This window comes from Anguilla rostrata, chromosome 11 (genome assembly GCF_018555375.3).
Source record: "Anguilla rostrata isolate EN2019 chromosome 11, ASM1855537v3, whole genome shotgun sequence".
Lineage (NCBI taxonomy): Eukaryota > Metazoa > Chordata > Actinopteri > Anguilliformes > Anguillidae > Anguilla > Anguilla rostrata.
In genome coordinates this window covers 17608819-17634282 of record NC_057943.1, presented here as the reverse complement: position 1 = coordinate 17634282, position 25464 = coordinate 17608819, and the positions used below count along the sequence as shown (strand labels likewise).

The following is a 25464-nucleotide window of genomic DNA, read 5'->3' as shown; positions in this document are numbered from 1 at the left end:
AACCTTCTTTACACATCTATACACGTATGCAAACACATACATCCGTTTTTAACCACACCAATTTGAATACCTATCCTCCATTAGCTGTACAACCATCCCATCATCTCATGCCAATGTGCAATCTTGCACATTGCAACTGGGCTAATATTCCTATACATTAATTGCATTTAAAGTGATCAAAGCATGATAAAAGTCCCTTTGCATAACTCTTACATCTGAATCTACCTGATACTGCATTTATACACTAATGATACACATATAAGCTCTCTGTATCTGTTATGGACTCATTTATACTGGCCTACCACCTTAATCAACACAGTGAAACTCAGACAGGCACAACTGGACTTCCTCTTTTTGATCTATGGGATTTTAACAAAAATGGGCACTCTTGAGGAACTGAGCAACACAGTGGCAGAACTACAGCAGTCTCTCACACCACAGTGGTGTGATTATACACAGTACTGCAGTCTACATGCTGAGTGGCAGAGAAGATGCATGGGAGCAGGCCGGTGTGTAAGAGGTTCTGTTATTTTCACTGGTGGCTGATGAAGGCAAGGACATGGGAGTTCATGGAAAAAAATATTTCTGCACATTTATTTTAACACTTCGGGAAAAAACTTTGCTTAAAGTATGGTAGGCGTATGACAAACATGCATTTGCGCGCACACACACACACACACACACACACACACATACATACATACACACAAGCATACACATACACACACACACGCATACATACATACATACACACAAGCATACACATACACACAGAGAGAGCAGAGACAGGCCATTCATGATCACCAGCCCTCCCTCCCTGTTAGAACAGTAACAGACACAGGCAATGAAAAATGTTATGGGTTGGAGTAGTTTGTCTTAGTATTTTTGATTCTTCGTGGTTTGGCAGAGCACAAGTATTTTCGAAAGGGGGGGGGGGGGGTTCCAGTGTATATAGAGGACGGGATTGTGTTTGGCGTCTGGAGAAAGAGAGTCCATCTTCACCATTCTCAAAATAGGCGCTTCTCATAACTGTAAGGAAAACACACACAGACGGTCTAATTAAAAATGATGGAAAACACAGAATTGCATATTCCCAGATCGGACCACAATTAGCTTTGTGGATAAACCAACTGGCCTTCAGGACTGTCCTTTTAAACCAGTGTATCTCAATCCCTTGGACAATATGGGCCACATTTCCCAACCAGAATGTGTTGCGTGTGTGGGCCACAATGAATAATGAGAAATCAGGACATAAACCCACAGAAATGCCTGCAGAGTGAAAATAATAATCATTGCATGTATGGTGCTCTAAATTTCAATCACTGACATGTTAATTGCTTTCATATATACAGTACAGCCAAAAGTATTAGGTCACCTGTGGTTAAAAACCTGTGGTTAATTTATGCACAATTATTGAATAACAAACCAAAATACATTTTTTATTTCTGCCTACAGAAACACAAAAATATTTTTTCTTAGAAATAATCTTAGACATGACTTTCCTCAAAATAGCCTCCTTTGGCTATAATTACAATTAAACTAATTACAGAAAGTCTATCCAATCATTTTTTTAATGGGGGGGGGGGGTAGGGGTAGTTCAATTTACTGAATCTACCTTAAGTTTTTTTTTTTTTATGACAAGTAGCCAAATACCATTGACCTCTAGTGGAAGTAAAATAGGCACTATTTGGATAAGAACTGGATAAGCTGGATAAGAACTCTTAACTCTTAACATATCATGAATAGGACTGCCAATTCAATTGGTTCAGTTCCTATCAGGGATGATGGTGGTGATGATGATACAGTTTTCAAGGTAACTGAAAATGGGGCGGGGGGTAAAATAATTTGTTTTAATTAGCTCTCTCCTGAACAGGTCTTATCAACAGAAACCGTTACTGCTCTTCAACTGAGGAAAATGGTAGAAATGTAGCCAAAAAGGCAACTGATAATTGAATAACTCAGGTGAGAGAGGTAGATGTGTACCTACCTGTGCAGACTGTGCACCCCTCCCTCCATCTGGGCTGAAGCTGTCCTCTTCTCAAACTTCAGATCTCCAGAGTACATCATGGCCCTGGGTAAGGAGAGTTCACTGTATTACCCTGGGTGTCTTTTTCAATACCCTGTGCAATCACTTTTTTGTTTTTTTACATCTGCAGTGTTCACTCAGCCATAAGAAAAACATGTACACTTACTTTTTCCAAATGTATAAATGAGAAAATGATACAATGTAAACATGAACACCTTTAAAATTACACAATTCAAAAATTAACAAGAGCGCTGAAAGATTAAGGGGTGTGGTCCTCCTGCAATGAACTTTCACAAATTCAGTTTTGACAATCAGCCCCATCTGATAGCAAGGTCATGTCACACCATCTTTCTGAACCTTGGCGACATTGCACTTCTCTGCCTGTAATGGCACAGTATAATGTTATCCCACTCACTTAGCCAGTTACTCCATCTGAGCAGCAACGTGTTCCTCACAGCTGTAATTTTACTATTAAATTACTCTCACTTCTGACATGTCAACCAGCTATAATGCCAGCAATAATACCAATGGTTCACTCAGTCCTTGTAAAGTGATAAGCAGGTACATTAACATATTCATATAATGAACTGGCTTTGCCACACTGCTGACTGGCGGAAAATATTTGTATTTCCCTTGCCTCGAGCTCCAACAGTTCAGCACAAAGTATTTCTCTTGAATGCCAATGAATCATTATGCATTCTACATTAGTTACAGCACAGATATTTTGCACATGATACGTATTATCCATACAGATTTACATTATTCTTTACATACAATCCATTTATACAGCTGGATATTACATGGCAAGTAGCATAAAATTGTGAAAAAACATATATTATTACTGGTGAAAGTGAATCAAGCTATAGAATGTTTAGATTACTACCACAATAAATATAAGTAAAAAGATGTGCATTTTACAAAGTACGGTGAACTCTTCCATTAAGTGCAAAACTTCTGTATGTAGGAGAAGTATGCATGCTAATGCATACTTAATGAACCTGTGCTGCTGTGTGTTCTGGAAGACGGGGTGTTTATACCATTGTATGCGCACGTGCCTCTGTAGCGCCACCACATGCACACAGTCTGCTCCGCAGCCATGTTATGGGTGCGCTCCGGCGCCCTTCTGTGCAATAAACAGCCGTTGCAAATGTAAATACCTGAGCTGGGTGAGGCTCTTGGCTCCAATGTCTTGACAGGAGTGCTGAATTCCCACCAGCAGGTAGGGGACAAACTTGTGAATGGATCCTTTATCCTGCACCGCACCAGACACGCCCTGCGCCACGCGAATTTTATCGCACTCACTAGGGCCGGATGGGGAGAGGCACAGCCAAGAGCCGGGAGGGGAGAGGGGGTTGGGGGAAGAAGGACAATTTACATGGAGCGGATGCATAAATTCTCATTTTTTACCCCTGAAGTTGAAACACTCTCTGTGGTCATAAATTCTTTTAAACGTGTAATGATCAAAATAAGAGATGGATTAAATGTTCCACTGGTGTGTATTTTCCCAATAAACATACTCTAGCTAAAGTAGCAGAAAATATTATGAGTGCAAAGGCCTGTAATGCACTCCGCACGTCCACAATGTTATACCACCAGTAAAAACAAAAACACATCCAAACACCACCAACAGATAATGCACACCGTGTCTGTATGCACTTACTGATGATGTGTGTGAGTGTGCATGTAACATGTACATGTAATATGTATGTGTGCTCTGTACACATATATGCATGTATGTGCAGGTATATGTATTTATTTGCGAGTGTGAATGTGTATGTGTGGGTGCATGTGCAGGTAAGTGTGTGCACAGGTGTTTTTGCGTTTGTGAGTGCATGTGTAAGGCTGTAGTAGTACCTGAAGTAGCGGGTCTGAGAGCCCAGGTTCTTGTCCATAGCATCCACTGAGCCCATTCCACGATACTTCTTCAGCCTGATCCCATCAGAGAAGAAATACTCCCCTGGTGCTTCACTGGTGGCAGCCAGGAGGGAGCCCATCATCACTGACAGGGAGGAGAAGAAAAGTTCACATATCTAGGATACACTTCAAATACATTTATTCTTAGCAAGAGAGGTGCATTCAATAAATGGCTGTCTGACAAGAGGCTGAATGACTACTCGACTCCCTTTGGCCCAAAATATCTCCTAGTGCATGTGTGTGTGCTTGTGTGTGTGCGTCTGTACCTGTCGAGGCTCCGAGAGCCAGTGCCTTGGCAACGTGTCCAACAGTTTGGATGCCTCCATCAGCAATGACTGGGATTCCAAATCGTCTTGCATACTCGGACACTTTGTACACTGCAGTGGCCTGAGGACGTCCACATGCCAGCACTGAGAGACAGGGACGGGGAGAAGGAAAGAGCAAGAAACCCTAAGCCCACACAGACATAAACATAAACCATACAAAACAAGCAGCATACACCCTGCAGTATCTCTCCATGCACTGAACTTGGACCTAAAATAAGGTAAAATCTAATTTATATGCAGCACAATATTCATTGAGCGTAATAAATTAAACTTAAGTGGAGATTATGCAATCATATTACCAAACAAAGTACATTTCCAGTTGATTGACTGATTGATTTTTGCCATTACATGATTAATTTAATCTGTTCAAGTTTTCTTTTATATTCCTGTTAATTACAATTATTATATTCAAATCAATATTGTGCATTCTTGTATGAGAAAAACACAGGCCTTATCTTTCAGCTAGTTCTCAGTAGGGTCTCTACGTCGTTTATAAATAGTAAATTCCACAGGCAAGTAAATGAGAAAAGGAAAGAAACCCAAAATGAAACCCCTGTTCAAAGAGGGGCATATTTTTCTTTTACATAGCAGAAACTGTAAAAGAAAAACATGTAAATGAAAAATGCAAGATAAGAGATATAATCTATAAGGTCATGGTGCCCTCTGGAGCAAAAGAAAGGTGCTTGTTATAGATAAAAATATATATATTTGGTATTTTTTTCACTGCACATCAAAGGAAGTAGAGCTGTTCAGCAACATTTTCCCATGGGATTTCAATCACAGACACCAGCCTCTTTGTCTTGGTAGTATGTTTGTTTAGCCACAATTTTACACTGAAATCTCAAGCATTTACTTCAATTATACACCTGTTATGTACAAATACATAGACCTAAAAGGAGAGCGTCCATGAAAAGAATTTGTCATATAAGCTTTCCAAATCCTGTAGCTATATTAAGGAATGAAAACTACCAGGCTACTCAGAATTATTATGCTTCTTCTGTGATTAATTCAGCCTTTGATAACTGTTAGCTAGCTATCTAAAAATACAATAAAAATAATACAAAATTATATTATTATAAAAATAATATAAAACTCCAGGCTAAAAACACATCATTAGTAAATGTGTAGCAGCCAAGTGAAATTCATTAGTTAATATTTGTAATGTATTCACATTTATCTCTCTTTCCAATTTTTAAGTTGCTATCCTGCCAGGATTTGTCTGAGTCAGCTCCAGTGTGTCATTTTCCTACATTACCATGAACTACTTTCATCACCCCGCTTTGTGAGAACATTAGCTAAAAGCAAATTTGGAGATCATAGCCACGCTCCCAATTCTCCACAAAGCCACGCTGTTGCATTCTGGACTACTGAGGCTGCCAACACGGCAGAAATCAGTATGTCATCTGGATAAATGATTGATTTCTCTCAGTAGGAGCATTGCAGAAAGGTGATTAGCAGGATTCAAGGCAAAATCCCTGACTTTTTGTCACTAATGGGCTGAAATGAATACCTGATACTTGTAGTTGGTGCTACAGCGAGTTGAAGATACACTCTCCTATTAAACTCCATTGTGCCTCCACTGTGGCTATATCATCCTGTGACATCACATTGTCGATAAAACTTGAGTTTAGAGAAGAAAACGGAAATATCACACAAAATAGGAAAACAGGACTTCCGTTGCATTTTTCAACACCAATATGCAAATTCTAACAATGTCAAAGTGTTTTAGGCTGGAGTTTTCCTTCAAACAGAAATGTATAGAGTACAAATATGTGTAGGAATATACAACATTCATATACAATAAGAACAATAATGTCATATAATTTGTAGTTACAGATACACCTGAGGGCACCAATCCTTTTGAGCTTTGGAAGAGACCTAAAGGAGGCTAACTCTACGTACGGCATAAGTGAAGGAGTGAGGTGTTATTCAGGGCAAAGAGCTGTCACATGTTGTCATGGACGAGGTTAGTAGGGAAGAGGACAAGCATCCAAAACCTCAAAACCCCAGGCCAGCATCTACTTCTACAAAAATGCAGATCTGTTAACCAACCAATCAATGCAGCAGGCTGTGGGGGGGATGGACAAATACAGAAGTGAAGCCAATGGGAGCACTGCGCAGGGGACAGGTGGGAGGGACTTACTGCTGTATCCCGTAACAGTAGAAGGGGTTTTGGGGCTGTGGAGCTTAATATCAGGAGGAATAGAAGGGGGCACTAGAGAGGCAGAGACAGACAACGAGAGATGAAGGAAAGGAGAGAATGAGAGAGACACGGAAAGTAAGCAGGGGAAATTTAAAAAGGGAGCAAATAAATGAAGAAGAAAGAGCGCAACACAGAACGAGAGAAAGAGAAATACCGTTTTAAAAAGTTTTATCCTCCACATAATGTGAGTGGCCAGATCATAATTTTCCCACTGAGGTGACTGGTAGAACCAGTATGCTGTTTTTGAGGGCGCTCAGTTAGAAATCTCCTGATAGGTGGATCATAAGAATGGAGACTACCTAGTAATCTACAAGAGAACTCCCCAGACTCGCTGCCGTTCCGTTGGGTGTGTCGTGGGCGGGAATGCCTGCAATTGGTCAGACTCACCTTCTTGTGTGATGCAGATAGAGCCACTGCCCATTCCAACACGGAGAGCATCCACGCCAGCATCTATGAGGTTTTTTGCCTGAGCCGCTGTGACCACTGAGAAAAACAGAAAGAATGTTGGAGTGGTAGCTACAGTATATGTGGGCCGGCTGGAGCAGTTAAGGACACAGAAGTCCAGCTGAGGGAAGGGTAGTAGGGCAGAATGCGGACTCTTACCATTGCCCCCGATGACCTGTAGCTGGGGGTATTTCTCCTTGATATACTTGATCATGTTGATCTGGAAGATTGAGTTCCCCTGAGAAGAATCCTGTGGAGAGACAGGTTGTTTTTGTGATGCTGCACTCGCACGTACACACAAATGCAGCCGCACACGCACGCGTACACATGAGCGCATGCGTGCACACCTACCAGCACCACCACGTCCACACCGCTCTGCACCAGCAGGTCCAGGCGGTAGCGGTCGTCGGTGTGCGTCCCAATGGCAGCGCCACAGAGCAGCTGCTTGCGCGGGTCCTTGGAGGCAAGGGGGAAGTCGCGGTTCTTCTTCAAGTCCGTGCGTGCAATGATGGACACCAAGCAGCCCTCCTCATTCACAATGGGCAGCTTACCTGAGACGGGGCAACAAGTACACCATCAGATTAAAACCCATTGTGTGGGGGTGGTTGCATCTCTTGTTACATACCATTTCTCTCAATTTACTTTAAAAAAACAAACTAGTCAGAAAAAAATATTAAACGTTAATGTGTGTCATAATGGCTGCTAGCACAATGCAAAAGAGAGTGTGCTAGCAGCTCTCCCAGTGTTTCCAAGGCACAGCACATAGATTCTGATAAATGCTCAGTTCAGCATCTTTTAGACTTGGCATCTATAATTATCAGTGTGTATGTGAACATATTTTACTTCTTAGTTCTTTGCTTTAAATTTACGGAGTCAGTACTCCGTTTCTCAGACTGAAAAAAAAGTCATCAATGTGTGGTGAGATGATAAAAAATGTTTCTGAAGTTTTCATTCTTCTAACTACTAAATATAGATCTTTGTAAAATACAAATTATCAAGGAAACAACATTAATCAAAATGCAATGTAAAAAATAATAATAAAATAAAAACAGACAAAAAAATACTTAAATCAACAGATGGCAACATCAGCTTTATGTGTGTGTGTGTGTGTGTAATATTAAATAGAGCTCACAGCTCAGGCCATGAACACATCTCAACCTCCAGTATCAGAAGGGTCATTCTGGAATCTATCCAAAGGTCCACCTAAAACAGACCCTTCATAAATTTTACTCTCAGAGTGGACCTCAACCTCATGCTTTACTTGATGTACCCTCCTAGCCCAACACCCCCCTCCCCAGCCCCCAGCACACAGCACCCACCCCCCACCCTTCTCACCCTTCTTGCTACGCTGCAGGATCTCATTGGCCTCCTTCAGAGTGACTCCTGCTGGAGCCACAACCAGGTCCTCCAGTTTAGTCATTACCTGGAAGAGAGAGAAACCAACTCAGCATTCAAAATCGCTCCATTGGAATAGGAAAACACAGATATATCTGCCATTGCTACAAATGGACAACACAGTATCAGGAACAGAGAAGACACATTTGCACAAGCATCTATACTGCTGCAAGCAACAAATTCTGAGTTCAACAAACACTGAATTCATACTGGTGGCACTTTCAGACACAGAACAATGTTGCAATTTTAATGGGCAAAAAACGGCAGCAACTAACAAGTAGTGGCACATCAATGCCAGAGAAACACAGAATGTGTTCTTATCCATTGCACTTTGGCAACACTAAAAATATTGTGAACTTAAAACTAAACAAGGACCATTTAATCTTATTTGATTTTAAATTTCAGTACATTCTATTGTCACGTTTTCAGGCATTAGGGAGAAGCTCACAGGCACAGCATATCCTACCTCACTGAGTGGCAAGTCATGCTCCTCCTCCTTAAGGAAGTCGATGTCCCGGGAGGAGATTATGCCGACCAGGCGGCCGCCCATGCGGCCGTTGTCCGTGATGGGGATCCCGCAGAAGCCGTGCCTGGCTTTGGCCTGGAAGACGTCCCGCACCTGCTCCTTGGGGCTCATCACCACCGGGTCTGTGATGAAGCCCTGCTCATACCGCTGATGTGAGGAGAGGGTGGGGGGAGGGGGGCAGGAGGTATTCTATTAAGCTCTGATATGCACTAAAGGGGAAGATACTACCACTTAGAGGACTCAACGAGGGCAAGCAGTGGAGAACTGGCAGTGGCGCTCATAACAACACGCGACACACAGGCAGTACAACATGAACAAGGCAAATATGGCAGCTACAGGCTGGAGGAAAAACCATGGGAATAAGAGGTCAGTACACTATGTCAGAAAGTGAAAAATAATTTGGCATGAAAATAAGGTGGGAAGGAAGGGGACAGAGGAATTTGGAGGGGAACATGGAGAGTAGGAGAAGGGAAAACATTCAGAGAGGCACACAGATTACCTTGACTTTGCGAACTTCATTAGCCTGAAACTCTGGGGTACAATTGTGATGGATGAACCCAATACCTCCTGTAAGCTGAAATACAAAAAAAACATGCATATATAGAGGCTCATATCAGCGTGTGCGAGTGTACTGCCAGATCTGCATCACACCCCTTGACTCTTCTGTCAAACCCCTGATTCCAAACTGTCCTCACCGCCATTGCAATGGCCATCCCTGACTCAGTAACTGTATCCATGGGTGATGACACCAGAGGGGTCTTCATGGTGATTTGTTTGGTGAGCGCAGATGTCAAGTCCTGTGGAAATACCAGATAAATTCTCACCATAAATTTTAAAACAATGAAAAATTCAATCCATTATCATTCATAAGAACATACCAATTCAGAGAAAAATTACAAATTTGTATGTGTTGCACTGACAACAGCACACAGGACAGGTGTTGTTGGTTCATGTGTCTAGTAGCAGGGCAAAAGAGTCAGGACCCACTGCATTGACACTATGGAAAAAGAGCCTGGTGGTTCTATGACAGGCCGCTAAATGACTTGTGAAGAAGAGTGAGTGGCATTAAAGCTGTGTCCATACTCACCACCTGGTCTGCAGTGAAATCAATGTATCCAGGGAGGATAAGGAAGTCACTGCAACAGAGGGGAACAAGTGTGCACACATTCACAAAACACTTAACACTAAATAACAGTCAGTAAATTCACATTAGCACATGTAAAATTCTTTAAATTATTGGACAGTGCACCTGATCACACTGATGAAGTTACAAAAGACACATAACAGCAACATTCAGTTAAACTTTTCAGAACTTTGCATAATTGTAGCTAGCGTTCTGTGAGCTTTGCATGTTCATAACTGGCCTGCGGAGTTTGTTCCCTGCATACTCTAATTATGTAGTCACTGCCAATGTTAGCGCAGGCATGTACCGGCTTTTCCCTGTACATGGCACGCAGACATGTACCTATGAGAGCGCGCGCATTATCAGTGTGCAGAGCAGTACCAGTGTGCAGTGCACTGAGAACACATTCCAGAAGTCTCGAGTTTGCAGAATACGTTACTGCCAGACATTGCATTTTATTATTTTATAGCACCAAGTCTCGGGCGATGTCCTAACTAAAACGATATTCAGCACATCCGAGAGAGGATACAATTTAGCCAACTAACGTTACAAAAATACAAACAAGCATTTGATATTGCCCGTCTCTGCCCCGACTATGCCTAATGTGGAGCGCTTAACGAGGAGTTATAGGTTGGGTTTCAAATACTTGCACTGTGCTGATCAAGTTACAAATGCCTCCGCATGATAGCGAACTATCTGGAAACAACGGTTACAGTACAAGTGTCAACGCGACAAGGCCACGAGTACCATGGCTGAAACGAATTGATAGCGGCAAACTAACAGTTAACAAACTAACTTACTTGTATGTGAGGCCATCTCCGCAATTGAACAGCTGTTGTCCGGTCAGTCCATCTTCGGGCACATAGCCTGTCTGCCCACTGATAAGGTAGTCCGCCATGGCAAGCGTCTCCGTAGTAATTCGCAATAACTGCTCTTTATTTCCTCGAGTTGGTCAACAACACTGCCAAATACCGAGAACTTTCTCCGTTAGCTGCACTCCGACAGCAACCACCAGACGACTGTTCGACTAATACCCGTCACTGTGTATAGCGCGCCTGTTTCACACGGTTTGCCTTCACCCTTTCTGTCTGTACGCTAAAACGAAAGTTAAAACGATTTCCAGACAGCAGGACAAGATGTCCTAATTTTAAGAAGCGATATATCTTGTGGTCTTATCTGGGTTACCAATTACTGCGTGCTCTGTCCTTGTCGCTATCAGCACTGTCAACACGTGTTTCGCAGAACACCCTTTTCCGCTGGGATAACGCTCTGAACCCCAGTACTGCGTCATTTCCATATCCTACGGAGGATGCAGTGTGGAGCTCGTGGAGCTCTATGGTCGACAGTGCCAATTCAGTGATTTTTTTTTGTCCGCGAGTCCACGAATCAGAAATTATCTATTTTGTTCAGTCTAAATACTTTTCAGTATTTTATTTGTAACGCTCTGGTGGCCAAGGAAATATTCTGATAAAAATAATCTAAAAGTAATGCTTTTTGTGAAAATGATTTTAAATGACTCCAACGCCATTCTGCACTCTTTGCGGAATACCCAGGTTCTTTTTGAATAGTCATGTAAATGTTCATAGTTAAGACTGCTTGTCTCAACGCCTGCCCGGAAAATTCCCCAACCGATTACAATCGCATCTTCAATAAACATTTCCATCTTCTCACTTCGTCCACCATCTTTGACAGTGCACTAGCGTTATTTGGCCGCGAGGGGACAGGCGGACATCTGTTAGCACAATGTGACCTAGAGAAGCGCTGTGGAAAGCATTATCTATGTCTTCGAGACACTGTGGTACATATTAAGGACCGCATTGGAGATCCTGCATGGGCCGAGCGTCGGCTCTATAGCACGAGGTCTGTAAATATTGCTCATTCTGCAGGCTTATCATATCATCAAAACTGATACTAAAGAAGATATGTTCAATTCCTTTATAGGCTATTTCTTTGGGTGTATCACTGTATTTCATCCGTTTAATGAGAATACTTGACCAAAATAATAGGGTGCAAAATTAGTGAAATGTTAATACAATGAAAAATAAAAATGACCTTGTCCAAAGATATTTTATTTAAAACCTTAACAGTCAACTAGAGCATTGATTCTGATGGTGTTCATTCCAAATAAACTAATATCTTGGTTTGTGCACTCGTGCACACCCCACTGGCCAGTGCCAGAAACATATTTTCACACTATTCTTTGTATTGCTTGCAGTGTGTGCATTATTTAAATAGAAGTAGGTACATGGTAGGTGGGTGTATGCTCAAAGCTCAAACAAAAATGATTAATTAAGGAAACAACTAATATTTACCTGAAATTTATAAAGATTGTAGGTAGCCTGGACAGAAGATACAGGGAAGAAACTAACAAAATTCCTAAGTGTGCAGAAACAGGCAGAAAACAAGAAATCAAGAGCTATATCTGCCTCAGGAAGACTAAGTGGGGTGTGCTGATGATTGGGCATTTAAGATGTCTAAAGTTACAGAATAGAAAATTGTGTGTGCACCTTGAAACCAATAAAGTGCAAAAGCAATAAAACGGTGTACCATAATCTGAGAAAACAAACACATGTAGAATTAACCTCTTAAAATGTGACTAAAGATGTTTTACAATGTTATCCAGCCAGTATTTCTCAATGTCTCCGTGTCAACACATTTCATTTACACATCCCATCTCAAACTAAAGTCCAAGTTTCAAAATATTATTTGTTGAAAACCCATTGCGTGTTAATAGGATAACAGTTTGGGGTGGGGCAAAAGAAGACTTCCCTTCACATCTTTACAGATCTCTTGAAAATATAATAGCCACGTTCTGAGCCCTTCTGACCCACATTTCAACTATAACAAAGAATTTCAGTGCACCAAGCATGTCTCAACAGGGGACCCCCGAGACAGCCAGCACAGTAACACTAGCTTAGCAACAGCATTTAATGAAAACATTACAATAACAGCATTTCAACATCCTAATCTCAACAAAATGTAGGGTGGCATTGACCAAAACAACATTAGCATACTATCAGGCCTTAAAGTGGGACAAAGGACCCTACCCTGCTGTGAGAATTCATCAGGATATTACAAACAAAAATAACTCCTTATGAGGGGCACACTTCAAACAGGCAACTACAAAATAAGAGCTTGACAAACAGAGTAAGGAGACAAATGTCTACATTTGCAACTTGGGTTACACACCTGTACAATTCCATAAGGAGAGTGGGATGACACCACAGGTCTCAAAGTACTCTACGAGCCTGCCAATGACGGGCAGCTGAAAGGTCTAGGCTGCTTGTTGTTCCGAACTAGACATACAGAGCATACGGTTTAGATTATATTTTGAAGACTTTGTGCTGTTACAAGCGCTCAGATTGTGTGCTTATGTTCCAAAATGCTTTGGTAACTTCGGAAAGCTTCTGAAATGCAAACTGATGCCAGTCTGAGCTTGAAAGAGCTAGACACAAAGAGACACAGAACACACACAGGACACAGCGCTCGTTTAAAAACATTCTCTCAGTAACTCTATTTCTGTATTAATGTACAACCGTTGAAAATTACAGTTTTTTTTTCTTTTTCCATTTTTTAAATGAGCCTACTCTATTAACAGCCATTTCTCAAAAAAAACTGAACAATGTGCAGAAAAAATAAAAGGACAGAAAAGTGGTGGAGAGAATAGATGAGGAAGATTAGAATGTGCCTAGTTGACCTGCCCTCGGTATGTATCAATCTCTGTGTATGAGTGTGTCCAACCCTTCCATTGTGTGTGCGTGCGTGTGTGCGTGCATGTATGAGTGTGCACGAGTGCAAGTATGTATCTGCATGTGTCTGTACATGCATGAGTGGGCCTGTGGTAGTTTTCCTGTCAGAGGATCATTATAATTTTTTTTGGCGTGGGGGTGGGGTGGGGTGGGGTGGTGGACTAATGCGCTCGTGCCATTCGGAGACCCAGGCCTCCACACTCCAGCAGAGCAAGAGGAAAGCAAGGAAGAGGGGGAAGAGAGGGATGCAGCAAAGAAGAGAGATGAATGAAAGCATGAAGAAGCTTCTGGGGCTGATCGGAACCACAGAATCAAACACTCAGGTGTCATGGAAATCCTTGAGCAGCGTGCGTCTCCTCTGCTCAGCGATGTGCATCTGATTCTCCAGATCCTGAGAGAGAGAGACAGACAGATAAAGAGCGCGCTGCTGTCAGTGCAAAGGTATGGAACAACACCTGTTATTTTTTCACTTCACAAAACTGATGACCGCCTGGGCATCAAAACCAGCAATTTAAAGAGCTGGTTGACAGGCAAAGCCATGTCCATACCAGCCTGATGCTACAAGCCATACATTTGCTTGGATTGGAAGATGACGTAATGTGGCTGGCAGCACAGGAAGTAGCTCTCTAACACTGACTGAGGTACAGACCCTATTTATCTACAGCTTCTTGTCAAAATCAGACAAGTACCACAGGGATTGATAAACGAATTAGTTCTGAAGGAGGGGAGTGCCCCCTACATTATTTACATAGTGTACAGCAGCAAGCACAAATTATGATGAAAATAATGCAAAGTCATGTGACACCCTGGGAGCATTAGCATATACCACATTTCCAAAAGTATGTGGACACCTGAACATCACACCCATATGTACTTTTTGTACATGTCATTCCAGAACCATGGGCATTAATATAGAGCTGGACCCCCCTTTGCTGCTGTAACAACCTCCACCCTTCTGGGGAGGCTTTCCAGTAGATTTTGTAACATGGCTGTGGGGATTCGCTTCCATTCAGCCACAAGAGCATTAGTGAGGTTGGGCACTTCTGTTGGGCATTAGGCCTGGCTCACAGTCAGCATTCCACTTCATCCCAAAAGTCTTTGATGGGGCAGAGGTCAGGGCTCTGTGCAGGTCAGTCCAGTTCTTCCTCACCAAACTCAGCAAACCATTTCTTTATGAATTTTGCTTTGTGCACGGGGCATTGTCATGCTGAAACAAACTTGCCACAAGGTTGTGTAAGCGCACAACTCTCTAGAATGTCACTGTATGCTGTTAAGATTTCCCTTCAATGGAACTAAGGGACCTAGCCCATACCATGAAAAACAGCCCCAAACCATTATTCCTCCTCCACTAAATTTTACAGTTGCCACTATTCGGGTCTGCACAGTTGGCACTATGGATTCCGCCAGATTCAAACCCAGATTCATCCATCAGACTGCCAAATAATGAAGCGTGATTCATCACTCCAGAGTATGCGTTTCCACTGCTCCAGAGTCCAATGGCGACATGCTTTACACCACTCCAGGCGATGCATGGCATTGCACATGATTGATCTTAGGCTTGTGTACGGCTGCTCACCCATGGAAACCCATTTAATGAAGCTCTCGACGAACAGTTCTTCTGCTGATGCTGTTTCTAGAGGTAGTTTGGAACACTGTAGCGAGTGTTGCAACCGAGGACAGATGATTTTTACGCTATACATGCTTCAGCACTTGGCGGTCACATACAGTGAGCTTGTGTGGCCGGCCGCTTCGTAGCTGAGCTGTTGTTGCTCCGATACGTTTCCTCTTCACAATAACAGCACTTACAGTTGACTGGGGCAGCTCTAGCAGGGCAGAAATTTGACAAACTGACTTGCTGGAAAGGAGGTATCCTATGACACTGTCACGTTGAAAGTCTTCAGTACGACCCATTCTGCTGCCAATGTTTGTCTATTGCATGGCTTTATGCTTGATTTTATTCATCCGTGAGCAATGGGTGTGGCCGAAATAGCCAAAACCACCAATTGGAAGGGGAGTCCACATACTTTGGGAAATGTAGTGTATGTTCTCACTAACGAAGGAACCCTGCACATGTGCGTTACTCTCCCTCACCCCTCTGTCGTTGGCGCTCAGCTCTCCTTCTCCAACGCCCCTCTCGTAGCTGTCTGCCCTTTCCACCTTCCAGGACAGGTTCTCTATTTCCGCCTCCAACTGCGCCTGCTGGTACTCAAACTGGGAAGAGAGGGTGAGGAAGAGAGAGAGAGACAGAGAGAGTGTAAGAGACATAGAGAGAGAGAGAGAGAGACAGAGAGAGACAGAGAGAGTGTGTGAGAGAGAGACAGAAAGACAGAGTGTGAGAGAGACAGAGAGATACAGAGAAAGACAGAGAGTGAGATAGACAAAGAAAGAGTGAGAGAGAGAGAGGGTGGGGAAGAAAATTGGACAGGAGAACATAAGCTGCTTCTGAGTGGTGATGAACATGTCACACCGCACGCTACTGTTCTACATTTGTCTTGTTCCCATAACCCACAAAGTTGCTTGCTCACAACCCTAAGACATTCACAAAACAAACACATCTTACCAGTTTCTTGCGGGGCCCAGACTCCATATAGTAGGCGTAGGGATAGGTGTACTGCAGCGTGTAACGACACTGTGGACAGAAAAGGGAGGAGTTCTCTCTACAGTCTGAACACTTCGATTCATGTGCTTCTCTGAGCATTTTTACCACATGTGTATAAATTACATTCGTTCAGCAAAGGCCATTATGCAGGAGCCAACCTTACAAAGCCAGTAGGTGAGTGCGTACAATCAAGGACACCAGCAACTTGAGAAAAGACTAGTAACACTTACCACCAATGCCAGCGCAACAAAACGTGACAGCATCAACTACCTATCAACCAGAGTAAACTATCCTGTTAACATATGGCATCAGTATGAAAATGAAATAAGTGTTAGTAGTAAAAAATTCTATGCTCCTGTTTATGAGATTTGGATAAGTCCTTTAAAAAATTAGAATTAGGATCATCGAGCATGGATGTACCCATTTGGTGTGCGTGTGTGTGTGTGTGTGCGAACGGTGGAAACACATGCCCTTGATGCCCAATACCTTGGCCAGCAGCTTGGCAGCATTCTGCATGTACTGCCAGTCAATCCAGGTGCCCAGGTTGTTCATCACTCTCTCCTGGATCTTTTCCTGAATCCGCTGGTAAGTCTGGGCCTCCAGCTGCAGGCTCTTATTGTGGTTCTCCCACTGCAGACAGAGAGACAGGCAGTCACCACCTGGCACTGAGACGGACACAGACACTGCATACCCTGGCAGACACTCAGCGTACTATACTCCAGACTGGGCCGTTCCACACAATTTCACCGCCCACTCACACCTCTCAAGTGGCAGAGGCATTTTAGGGAGTCATTTGCGCGTTAGCACTTCAGTCCTCATCCTTTTAAAGAGGAAGCTATTCCGTGCGTGTGTGTGTCTCTTAAGCACTCCTCCTCCTCGCTCCTCCTCACCCTCTCGAAGTAGAAGAGGTATTTCTTGAGTGCCTCCCTGGCCTGGGCCTGTTGACTCTGGTTAACAATGTCAGGGTTCTCCTTGTAGCGGCTGCACTCATAGTACTCGCTGCCATGGGTCTTCCAATCTCCTAGGCACATCCAGCAGAAATCTGCAGGTAATCACACACACACGCACAAAGAGAGATGTTGTGAAACTGGAGATAAGAAACTCGATGCCCATGCTTACTTTCAATGGAACTGAGCCAAACCATGCTAACATGATCTAGTCTAGCTGATTAAAATGCTTTTTAAAACATAAATGAATGAAAATGCAAACTGGGTTTTTGAGAACAGTAAAGGTCGCCGCTCACCATGCTTGCACTTGGAGCATTGCTGAAAACAGACAGAAAAGACAGGTCAGGGGAGGTCGAACTTCACATCTGCACTGAACCCCTCCGACTCTACCGCTCGTGCTACAGGGCCTCAGCGCCGTGCTTCTCGCTCCTTATTCAGGAACGCTAGTGCTAATCTCGTGGTCATCCATCATTAGCATTCCCATCATGCAGAGTAGCTGGCAGCGATTAAGAGCACGGATGTGTCGCCCCCCCGGGGAGATGCTGTGACTACAGCCTCCCAGATCACGGCCCATCTGTGACCGACTGCGCCTGTGACATTTCTGCAGGTCTAAAATGGCAGGCAGCAAACCACCCCTGCAGCACCAGGCAAGGTTCTCTAGCTGTGCAGCACATACTGGCTCCTCCTTTCCTGGTTTTCACATGGTGTGACATACTGTGCTTTAAATCATCTCTCACCTGTATTGTAAAGATTTGTTCATTTTATGACGCTAGCATTTGCTCAAAATCCAAAATATATAAACTTTTGGTACTCTGTGCTGTATATAGCCTTGATGAAGACAGCACACTGAATTTAACATGTTCACTGATGTTATCCATTAATTTGGTGCTGGTAGCAAACTAAGGGGGAAGCAAGCACATTAGAACCAATGACGAGAGTTGAGGATGATCTCAATAAGGTCCAAAAATAAGACAACTGGCAAGACAATCTTCTGATACAGAATTACATTTACAGTTCTATAAAATTAAGGCAAGAATATTTTACGGGAGGTACCATCAGAGTGAAAGCTGCAGTGGGTTCTGTAACTGATCAGGATCTCTCCAGCAATGCTTATACTAAAACCATATAATTCTGAGTTTTGCTCAGCACATAAAAGTAATAGCAGCTGTAGTAAAAGCACAAGAGATGGGTAACAAGAATCCATACAATAAAGAGAAGAATTCTGAGGATAATTGAGTTACAGGACTGAAGAACATCTTCAGCCTGAGGGTTACAAATTTTGCTGGAATTTGAAGTGGAAGCAGACTAAGATTCTTCAAGACTAGCCCACAGAAAGAGATTGAATGAAGACTGAATCTCATTCAGGAAAAAAGAATGCAACAAATACAAATGATTCTGTCACAGAGAGGGATGCTGCTGGTCTGAAGTTGACTCACCATGTGGTTGCAGCCTCCATTCTTCTCAATGCAGATATTGCACTTAGGACACTGAAAATAGAGAGCAGGAGAATCACTGCCACTGTCTGCACATTTGTGCATGTGTGTGCGCGTGTGGGTGTAAAGGGTGTGTGCGCATGTGTGTAAAATGTGTGTGCGCGCGCGTGTGTGTGTGTAAAATGTGTGTGCACATGTACGCGTGAGCATGCTTTTGTGCGTGCGTGTGTTAATGTGTACATCCACCCATCTCTCACATCTTTAGTGTGCGCGCTGATGTAGTTGGCGGTCTCAGAATCATCAGCACATTTGGTCAGCCACTTCCGTATGGTTCCGCAGTCTGTAGGAGCATGGTACATCTGCCGACACTTGAAACTAAGAGACGGATAAAGAGAGAAGGCACCCATAGTAAGCACCCTGTTACAGTAAATTCATTTTTATGAAGACAAGCAGAAGCATATAGGGCAGTGTGCAGAACTTCAACATGTAGCCTAGTCAATTTGCATTTGTGCACGCACATATGTGTTGTATGTGTTGTGCTATGTGTGTGTCATGTCGTTATGCGTTTGTATGTACTACATATATATGCACTTTGTGCATGTACGGGTTTGTGTTAAGTATGTGTATGTGCACGTGTGTCATGCAAGTATGTTACATACAGTATGTGTTACATGTGTTATGTACACGTACTAAAAGCGTGTATGGGTTTGCATTATGTATGTGCATTTGCAAGCATGCATTTGTTTGTGTACATTCGTTTTTTTGGGTAGTGTGCGTGTGTCTGCGCGTGCATACGCGTGTGTGTACACATCTTAACTCCCTCACCAGAAGACCTCGCTGCAGCGGCTACACTGCACTCTGCGTGCTCGGGGCTCCTGCACCTGAATGACGATAGGACAGTCTGCCCCAGGACACAGCTGCAGCTGGAAGTGACTCTGAGATGGAGAAAGGACCACACACGGCACATTCACTTCCATTCTGCGGAAAGAATACTAAATACAGGCGTCACCAGTGACATCACTCCCTGCTGCAGAGCAGTGATGACATCACTCTGTGCAAGAACCCAACCCAAATAAAACGAGAACAGAGAACAGCGGTGCACATCCATCCGAATCAATGTTTCCCATGCAATGCAGGGAATAAACCAGACCATAAAAAATGTATTGGGTATTAAATATGGATTTAGATCAGGGTCAACATATATCCAGGCACTTTTATCTTAAATCCCAATCACAAAGATTCACAGCTGGTATTCATAAAATGAGAAAGTATACTCATAAACGAGGTATCAAAGATGTGTTTTCTGGAAAAGAGAGATGACCGGAAGGGTTCCAAAGAATTTAAGTATGCATAAAGATTCAGCCCATCTTAGCTGGGTTCTGGCCTGCAATCTCTCCGTAGAGTGGTCCTGAAGAAACCCAGACTCTGCTTCCACTTCAAATTCCAGGCATTAATAACTCTTTGTGTGAAGCACTTCAATTTCGCTACTCGCTACTAAGTTTGCGGGTGCGAAGTTCAAATTCTTATGGCTAAGATCATTACATTCCTAACACGCTAAGAAAAATGCTCGCTGACTGTTAGGGTGAGGAAAGATGGGAGAGATTATAGGGCTGTGATGTTTACAAAAACTATGAGTCAAGAAGCTACGAAAGTTTAAAAGTGCATATTTATGTACAATGACTTCTGACACCGACTTAACTTCATAAATAAACTTCACCTCAAATAAATCACCCCAGAAATAAACATCAGAGAAGGCAGGCACAGACCTCCACATAGTCTCTGAAGAGGTAGCGTCTGTATTTCTCCTTCAGCTCCTCGCTAGGAAGCAACGGGAGCACAAAGTCCTCTGGCATTTGGAGGGAACAGTCCTGAGCCATACACGAGATGCCTGCACAAAACACGCATATAACCACGTCACACAGATCACACCGCGCATATGGATTCACTAGATTCATACAATGTCCTCCTGTCCAGGAAGGACTGAAACCTTCCTGAAGGTGAAGGGTGGCTCTACTCCTCTAGCTACTTGATGTTCATATAATATTAGGTATTTCCATTAGTGTGTCCAACCCCTGTATATAAGTCTTAGCAGTGGTAGAACTGCTTTTAAGCTCACTTCAGTGTCACACTGGTTTAGGCTATAACAATGATCAGTGACATTCATAACCAATTTAATTATTCCATACAAATAAAAATAATTTCACATGGTAAGGCACATGGTAATTCGTAAGCTCAAGCGTGACATTCTAAAAAGCAAGTATGCGTAATCATTACCATTTTCCTGACACAGTATAAATGCAAGACCGAAGTAACTACAATCGTACAAAATTGTATTTACAAAAATAAAAAGGTAATATTGTTCAAATAAAAGCAATTGCTAAATATACAAGTTTAACACTTGCAACTGTAAATTCATTTTTATAGTTGGACATCATCTCTCGAGATATTACACATAAATTAGCTTTGTCAGTCTAAATTCTGCACAATCGTTTTACCTTTCATCTGTTTTCTAAAAGAGGTCAAGAATTTGACCAATATAACAAGAGATATGCATTTGCACACTCCAAATGACATGCAAGTTGTGTAACCCTCTATCTTCAGTCAGACAGCTTGACCCCCAGCAAAGCCCACAGAACTCACCCACTCCTACCCCATCCTTAACGAGCACTGTGCAGTGCTGTTCCCAGCACGACTTGCAGAAGGAGTGCTGACAGGGTAGGGAGAGCAAGGCGTCCTTTCTCACCAGCTGCAGACACACCCCACACTGCAGGGACTGAGGGGACGCCTGGGAGAAGAAACGCGGTTCAGACACACCCAGCTCGCATACACATGGACGCACTCAGTCCTGACGCACCGACGCCCAGCTGCGTTACTCACTGTCACGGATCTGCAGGAGCTGGGCTGGACCTGGGCCTCACAAAGAAGCTGAGAGGAATTGGACTTGTACCTGAAACACAAACTAGAGCAGTCAGCTTCCATCTATGTAGCTGCTGTGCACGCATGTGTGTGTGGATGCACGTTTGTGGGTGTATGCGTGTCTGATTACCTGTCCAGTATAACAGACACCTGCCAGTGAAAATGGACCAGGATCAATTTTGCAACGGCAGGCAGAACCTAGAAAGAGGGGAGAAAGCAGGAAACGTGAAACACAATACAGCCACCTTCCCACAATCCTAGCAGGGATCGCAGTGAGAATTGCAGCATTGAGCAGAACACAGCAAACGGCCACACACAGGAGGTGAACAATACAAGCTCTGTACAGTTAAGCACAATTTGTGATTTTAGATAAATGGAGTTCATTCTTCATTTTTCTCAAAGTTATGTTCCACCATTCACTGTGCCACTCTGCCCCCATCAGTTCCACACCCCCTGCCACCTTTCACACCCATCCCTACCTTTAGAGCAGTGGCCACACTGTTCACCTCTTCTGTCAGAACTCTCTGGCTCTCTCTGTAGGAGAGACAGGTGAACTGGTACTCCTCTGGATCAAAAGAATCAGCCCCCTGCTGTTCCACGTCACTGGCCACGCCCTCATAGTAGTCCGCAATATCACCCTGGTCCTCCTCCTCTCCCCCTTCGTCCTCTTCCTCCTCGGAGTTGGGGCCGAAGTCATCCTCGTTGCTGTCAGAGGCCTGGCTGTTCATGTCCACGGACATTCCCTGGACCCCACTTTCACTGAGACCCTCCACCGATCTGCAATCAGCACTCCGTAAACTACAACTCCCAATAGCCTCTGCTCAGCAGCAGCGGAAAAAGCAGAAGAAGTCACACTGCCAGTCACTCATGAGGTACTCTTGAGGTGGATAGACTGAGAGGATATAAATGCCTGCTGGGGAAAGAAGGAAGGGAGGAAGGTACAGAAAAAACACAATGGGGGTTGGGGGAGGGGGGTGTGATGAGGAAGGGGGAACAGAAATGGGAGGAGAATAAGACAAAATTAAAAATAACAACAACTGTCACAATCATAAAATCTAAATATATCAATGACATTTTACACATGTAGGGGTGCCAGTCATTTGTGAGCAAAGTTATCATATTCGAGCTAAGGGCCCAACACCAGGTGTCCAATACATGGGACTGAGGTAGTACAAATGAAATTACATTCATGCAACATTCAGGATAGGACACAATGCTAAAAAGCAAATAAACCTGAAACACAAAAGTAAAACCAGGAAAAGTGTACTACTAAATGCATTGTTACAAAAGATATACACCAGTCAAACAAGTAGATAAAACCAAAGGACTGCGAAACACTGAAGATCTTATTAAAAACAACGTTCAAATACGAGTGACATGATAATTAGTCATTCGACTGGTAAATGCGAAAACGGTGGGTGGACAGATAAACTTAGTACACACTCAGCATGCCTACAATCACACATAAGTCATTTACGTAACGTTTTTAATGCTTAACAGATGTATCATCAGAGTCATACAAGGCATGACAGCAGCCGCATGAGTGACAATGGGAAGATTAGCTATCAAATCCAACTAGGTAATAATAGATTCCCAAAATAATGCAATCCCGTACCTCAGAACCGGGGTTCAGTTTGGCCACTAGTTTAACGAAGTAACGTTACGATAAAAAGGTTGTGACTTCGACGGATGTAACCTGGAAGCCAGAACACTACAGAGAGAAAATGTGCCCAGCTAGTATAACACAGGCCTGGGCCAGTGGGTGCCATCGACCCACGACTCCCTGCCTCGCATTCCGTTCGCAGCTAAAAATAACCGCTTGGGCATGGTAACATAAGGTATTACCGTTGTTGGGCGATAACGGGCCAACTCCACAGAAGTACCGTTAGCTAGCTAACGTTAACGCGAATTGTTACCCAACTAGTTAGCTAGCAACAGCCCAGAACACAGAGACGGCTTATGCCTACTACGAAGAGTCGGTCTGTTTGTGTTAGCTAGTTCGCTAACGCAGTCAATGCATCACCGTATCAATACAACTCTACCGCTAGCAATGAATAGGAGACACCGAGCTTCCTAGCGTGAAGCTACAAGAAATCAAAAAGCCAGCTGCGATATTTCGTATTTATTTCACTCCTAATGAAAGACAACATCGCAAATATAGCAGGCTTTTGTTCAACCATCCATCGTCTCGCCGCTACGATCCGTAACCTCTGCCCCCGACATAGCAAACGCCTCTCACTCCGGCCCAGGGATGCACATGTAAACAAGGCCCTACGAGGCTGACAACGACCTCAGCACGCCTCGTCCGAGGCGTCTCCCTTCCCAGCCCGACAGTCCGTCTTCACTTACCTCTGGGGCTGTGCTCAGCCGCCTTGCAGTGCGCGACCGGGATACTCAGAATCAGTTCGGTTCGGCTTACCGAATCGAAGCCAGAAGGAAGACAGGAACTACGGGGGGATTCGTATGAGACGTCATTTCCGTCTCCGATTGAGGCGGACTTTTCAGTTTCGTCCTCTGTACTTGCTGCACTAAAGGGCTGACCCTGGATCAGTTTATCCAATCTTAATGGCAACCAGTGAAGTAACAGGATTAAACGGATTCAGGGTAAACTGTTGCGAATAGAACCTGTGCGCACACATTTTCAGAAAACTTTTTTTATATTTTTGGTTGGCTAGAACTTACTTTACAGTGTTGAATGAGTATTGTTCGATAATTTAAACCACCATGCCATGTCCCATGTCATGTTTCAAACCGTCAAGCAGCTTTCACCATCACAAATGATACCCTTTTAATCTCACAAGGTCGTATTTCAGCGAAGCACTGTTCAGGCTATGTAGGCACAGTCCAAACAACCTACACATTTGCAGGATACACTGTATGTTTCTGGAAAAAATCAACAAGTATGGGTAAACTAACATTGGTAAATACTGAGACTCGTTATATGCCAAAGAATTTGGAGTAGGCTATAGTGTCATCCTGGCCTAATTATCGAGGCTTTCTCGATCTATCGAATTAATAATAATAAAAAAAATAATAAATATTATTATTAGTATACTTAAAATCTTTATTCCTTTATTATTATGAATAATAATAGGCTACATTTTTTTTCTCAGGAATTCTGATCAATTTTCACATTTTTTAAACATACAATTATAGCTCATTCAATGTATCAGGCTATTCAGCCTTTTTTACTCACCTGCCACCAAGCAGGTGCTTTTTAGTGTTCCTATAGTATTCAGAGATATCAGAATAATGTATTTTCTTATTACTGACCTTGGACTTGGTCATAACTTTAAAATATTGCAATTGGAGCAATATCCCTGGGCAGGAACTTACTAATTGTTTAGTTTGGTTTAAATTACTGTTTTGCATTGTTGGGCATGTTCCAGTTAAATTCAGTTTTGTTATATTGTTGTAGCCTATGTATGTTTTGACACAGATCTTTTGGTATTTTATTTTCTGGCAGCCATGTCTCCATTGAAAAATGTATTTTTATCTCAAGGGACTTCCTGGGTCAGTGCAAGATAAGAAAAATTAAGGACTTCTTTGTGAACATCTAGCTCATCCAGATACAGTCAATTCATTTCTCAAAAGCTGCCTAAAATGATTGTGTGTATCTACTTTCACTTGAAGGTTGTATGGCTGGAATATTTGTGTTATCTTGCCCGATTGTGGCTCTACTGATGCCCTTTGTTCAGATAAAAAAAGTTGTGACCTCCTCTATAATCTCCTCTTTCTCTCTTTTGTAATTTTCTCCTTTCCTCCTTTGACAGCCTGAAAGAGAAACAATTTTTTGGGGCAGCAATGAGTTGCCCAACTGCATCTACAAATCATAATTTAATGTCCCAAATAATGTCTGCTGT

General features: G+C 43.1%; 2 protein-coding genes across 4 annotated transcripts; both read right to left on the bottom strand.

The window, feature by feature from the left end:
* Positions 1 to 566: 566 nt before the first annotated feature.
* impdh2 (IMP (inosine 5'-monophosphate) dehydrogenase 2) lies at positions 567 to 11254 on the bottom strand. 2 transcript variants are annotated; one of them, XM_064298426.1, is made up of 15 exons: positions 10758 to 11254; positions 9922 to 9970; positions 9530 to 9631; positions 9334 to 9408; positions 8775 to 8981; positions 8249 to 8336; positions 7265 to 7464; positions 7073 to 7163; positions 6857 to 6952; positions 6410 to 6481; positions 4207 to 4350; positions 3881 to 4025; positions 3184 to 3327; positions 1988 to 2071; positions 567 to 1029 (listed from the first exon to the last, which is right to left on the bottom strand). In XM_064298426.1, exons 1-15 carry the CDS (start codon positions 10853 to 10855, stop codon positions 1008 to 1010), a joined length of 1617 nt encoding a protein of 538 aa, XP_064154496.1. In that variant the 5' UTR covers positions 10856 to 11254; the 3' UTR covers positions 567 to 1007. The 2 variants fall into 2 exon arrangements, with proteins under 2 accessions (XP_064154496.1, XP_064154497.1); XM_064298427.1 differs by lacking the exon at positions 6410 to 6481 and having other exon boundaries at positions 10758 to 11250.
* Positions 11255 to 12005: 751 nt separating this feature from the next.
* arih2 (ariadne homolog 2 (Drosophila)) lies at positions 12006 to 24105 on the bottom strand. 2 transcript variants are annotated; one of them, XM_064298428.1, is made up of 15 exons: positions 23951 to 24105; positions 22081 to 22514; positions 21732 to 21799; positions 21563 to 21632; positions 21326 to 21470; positions 20452 to 20573; positions 19511 to 19620; positions 18943 to 19060; positions 18689 to 18739; positions 17549 to 17570; positions 17196 to 17347; positions 16792 to 16935; positions 16267 to 16335; positions 15798 to 15917; positions 12006 to 14097 (listed from the first exon to the last, which is right to left on the bottom strand). In XM_064298428.1, the coding sequence occupies exons 2-15, from the start codon at positions 22339 to 22341 to the stop codon at positions 14026 to 14028; spliced, it is 1524 nt and encodes a 507-aa protein (XP_064154498.1). In that variant the 5' UTR covers positions 22342 to 22514; positions 23951 to 24105; the 3' UTR covers positions 12006 to 14025. The 2 variants fall into 2 exon arrangements, with proteins under 2 accessions (XP_064154498.1, XP_064154499.1); XM_064298429.1 differs by having other exon boundaries at positions 22081 to 22511.
* Positions 24106 to 25464: the final 1359 nt, after the last annotated feature.

Excerpts from the sequence above, each read along its gene's own strand:
- impdh2 (XM_064298426.1), bottom strand. The coding sequence starts at position 10,855 with ATGGCGGACTACCTTATCAGTGGGCAGACAGGCTATGTGCCCGAAGAT. Across the intron at positions 9,971-10,757 it reads GGAGATGGCCTCACATACAA|TGACTTCCTTATCCTCCCTG; the intron begins GTAAGTTAGTTT and ends CCTCTGTTGCAG. Across the intron at positions 1,030-1,987 it reads GGGGTGCACAGTCTGCACAG|TTATGAGAAGCGCCTATTTT; the intron begins GTAGGTACACAT and ends TTTTCCTTACAG.
- arih2 (XM_064298428.1), bottom strand. The coding sequence starts at position 22,341 with ATGTCCGTGGACATGAACAGCCAGGCCTCTGACAGCAACGAGGATGAC. Across the intron at positions 21,633-21,731 it reads GTGTCTGTTATACTGGACAG|GTACAAGTCCAATTCCTCTC; the intron begins GTAATCAGACAC and ends TTTGTGTTTCAG. Across the intron at positions 19,061-19,510 it reads CGCTGCAGCGAGGTCTTCTG|TTTCAAGTGTCGGCAGATGT; the intron begins GTGAGGGAGTTA and ends TCCGTCTCTTAG.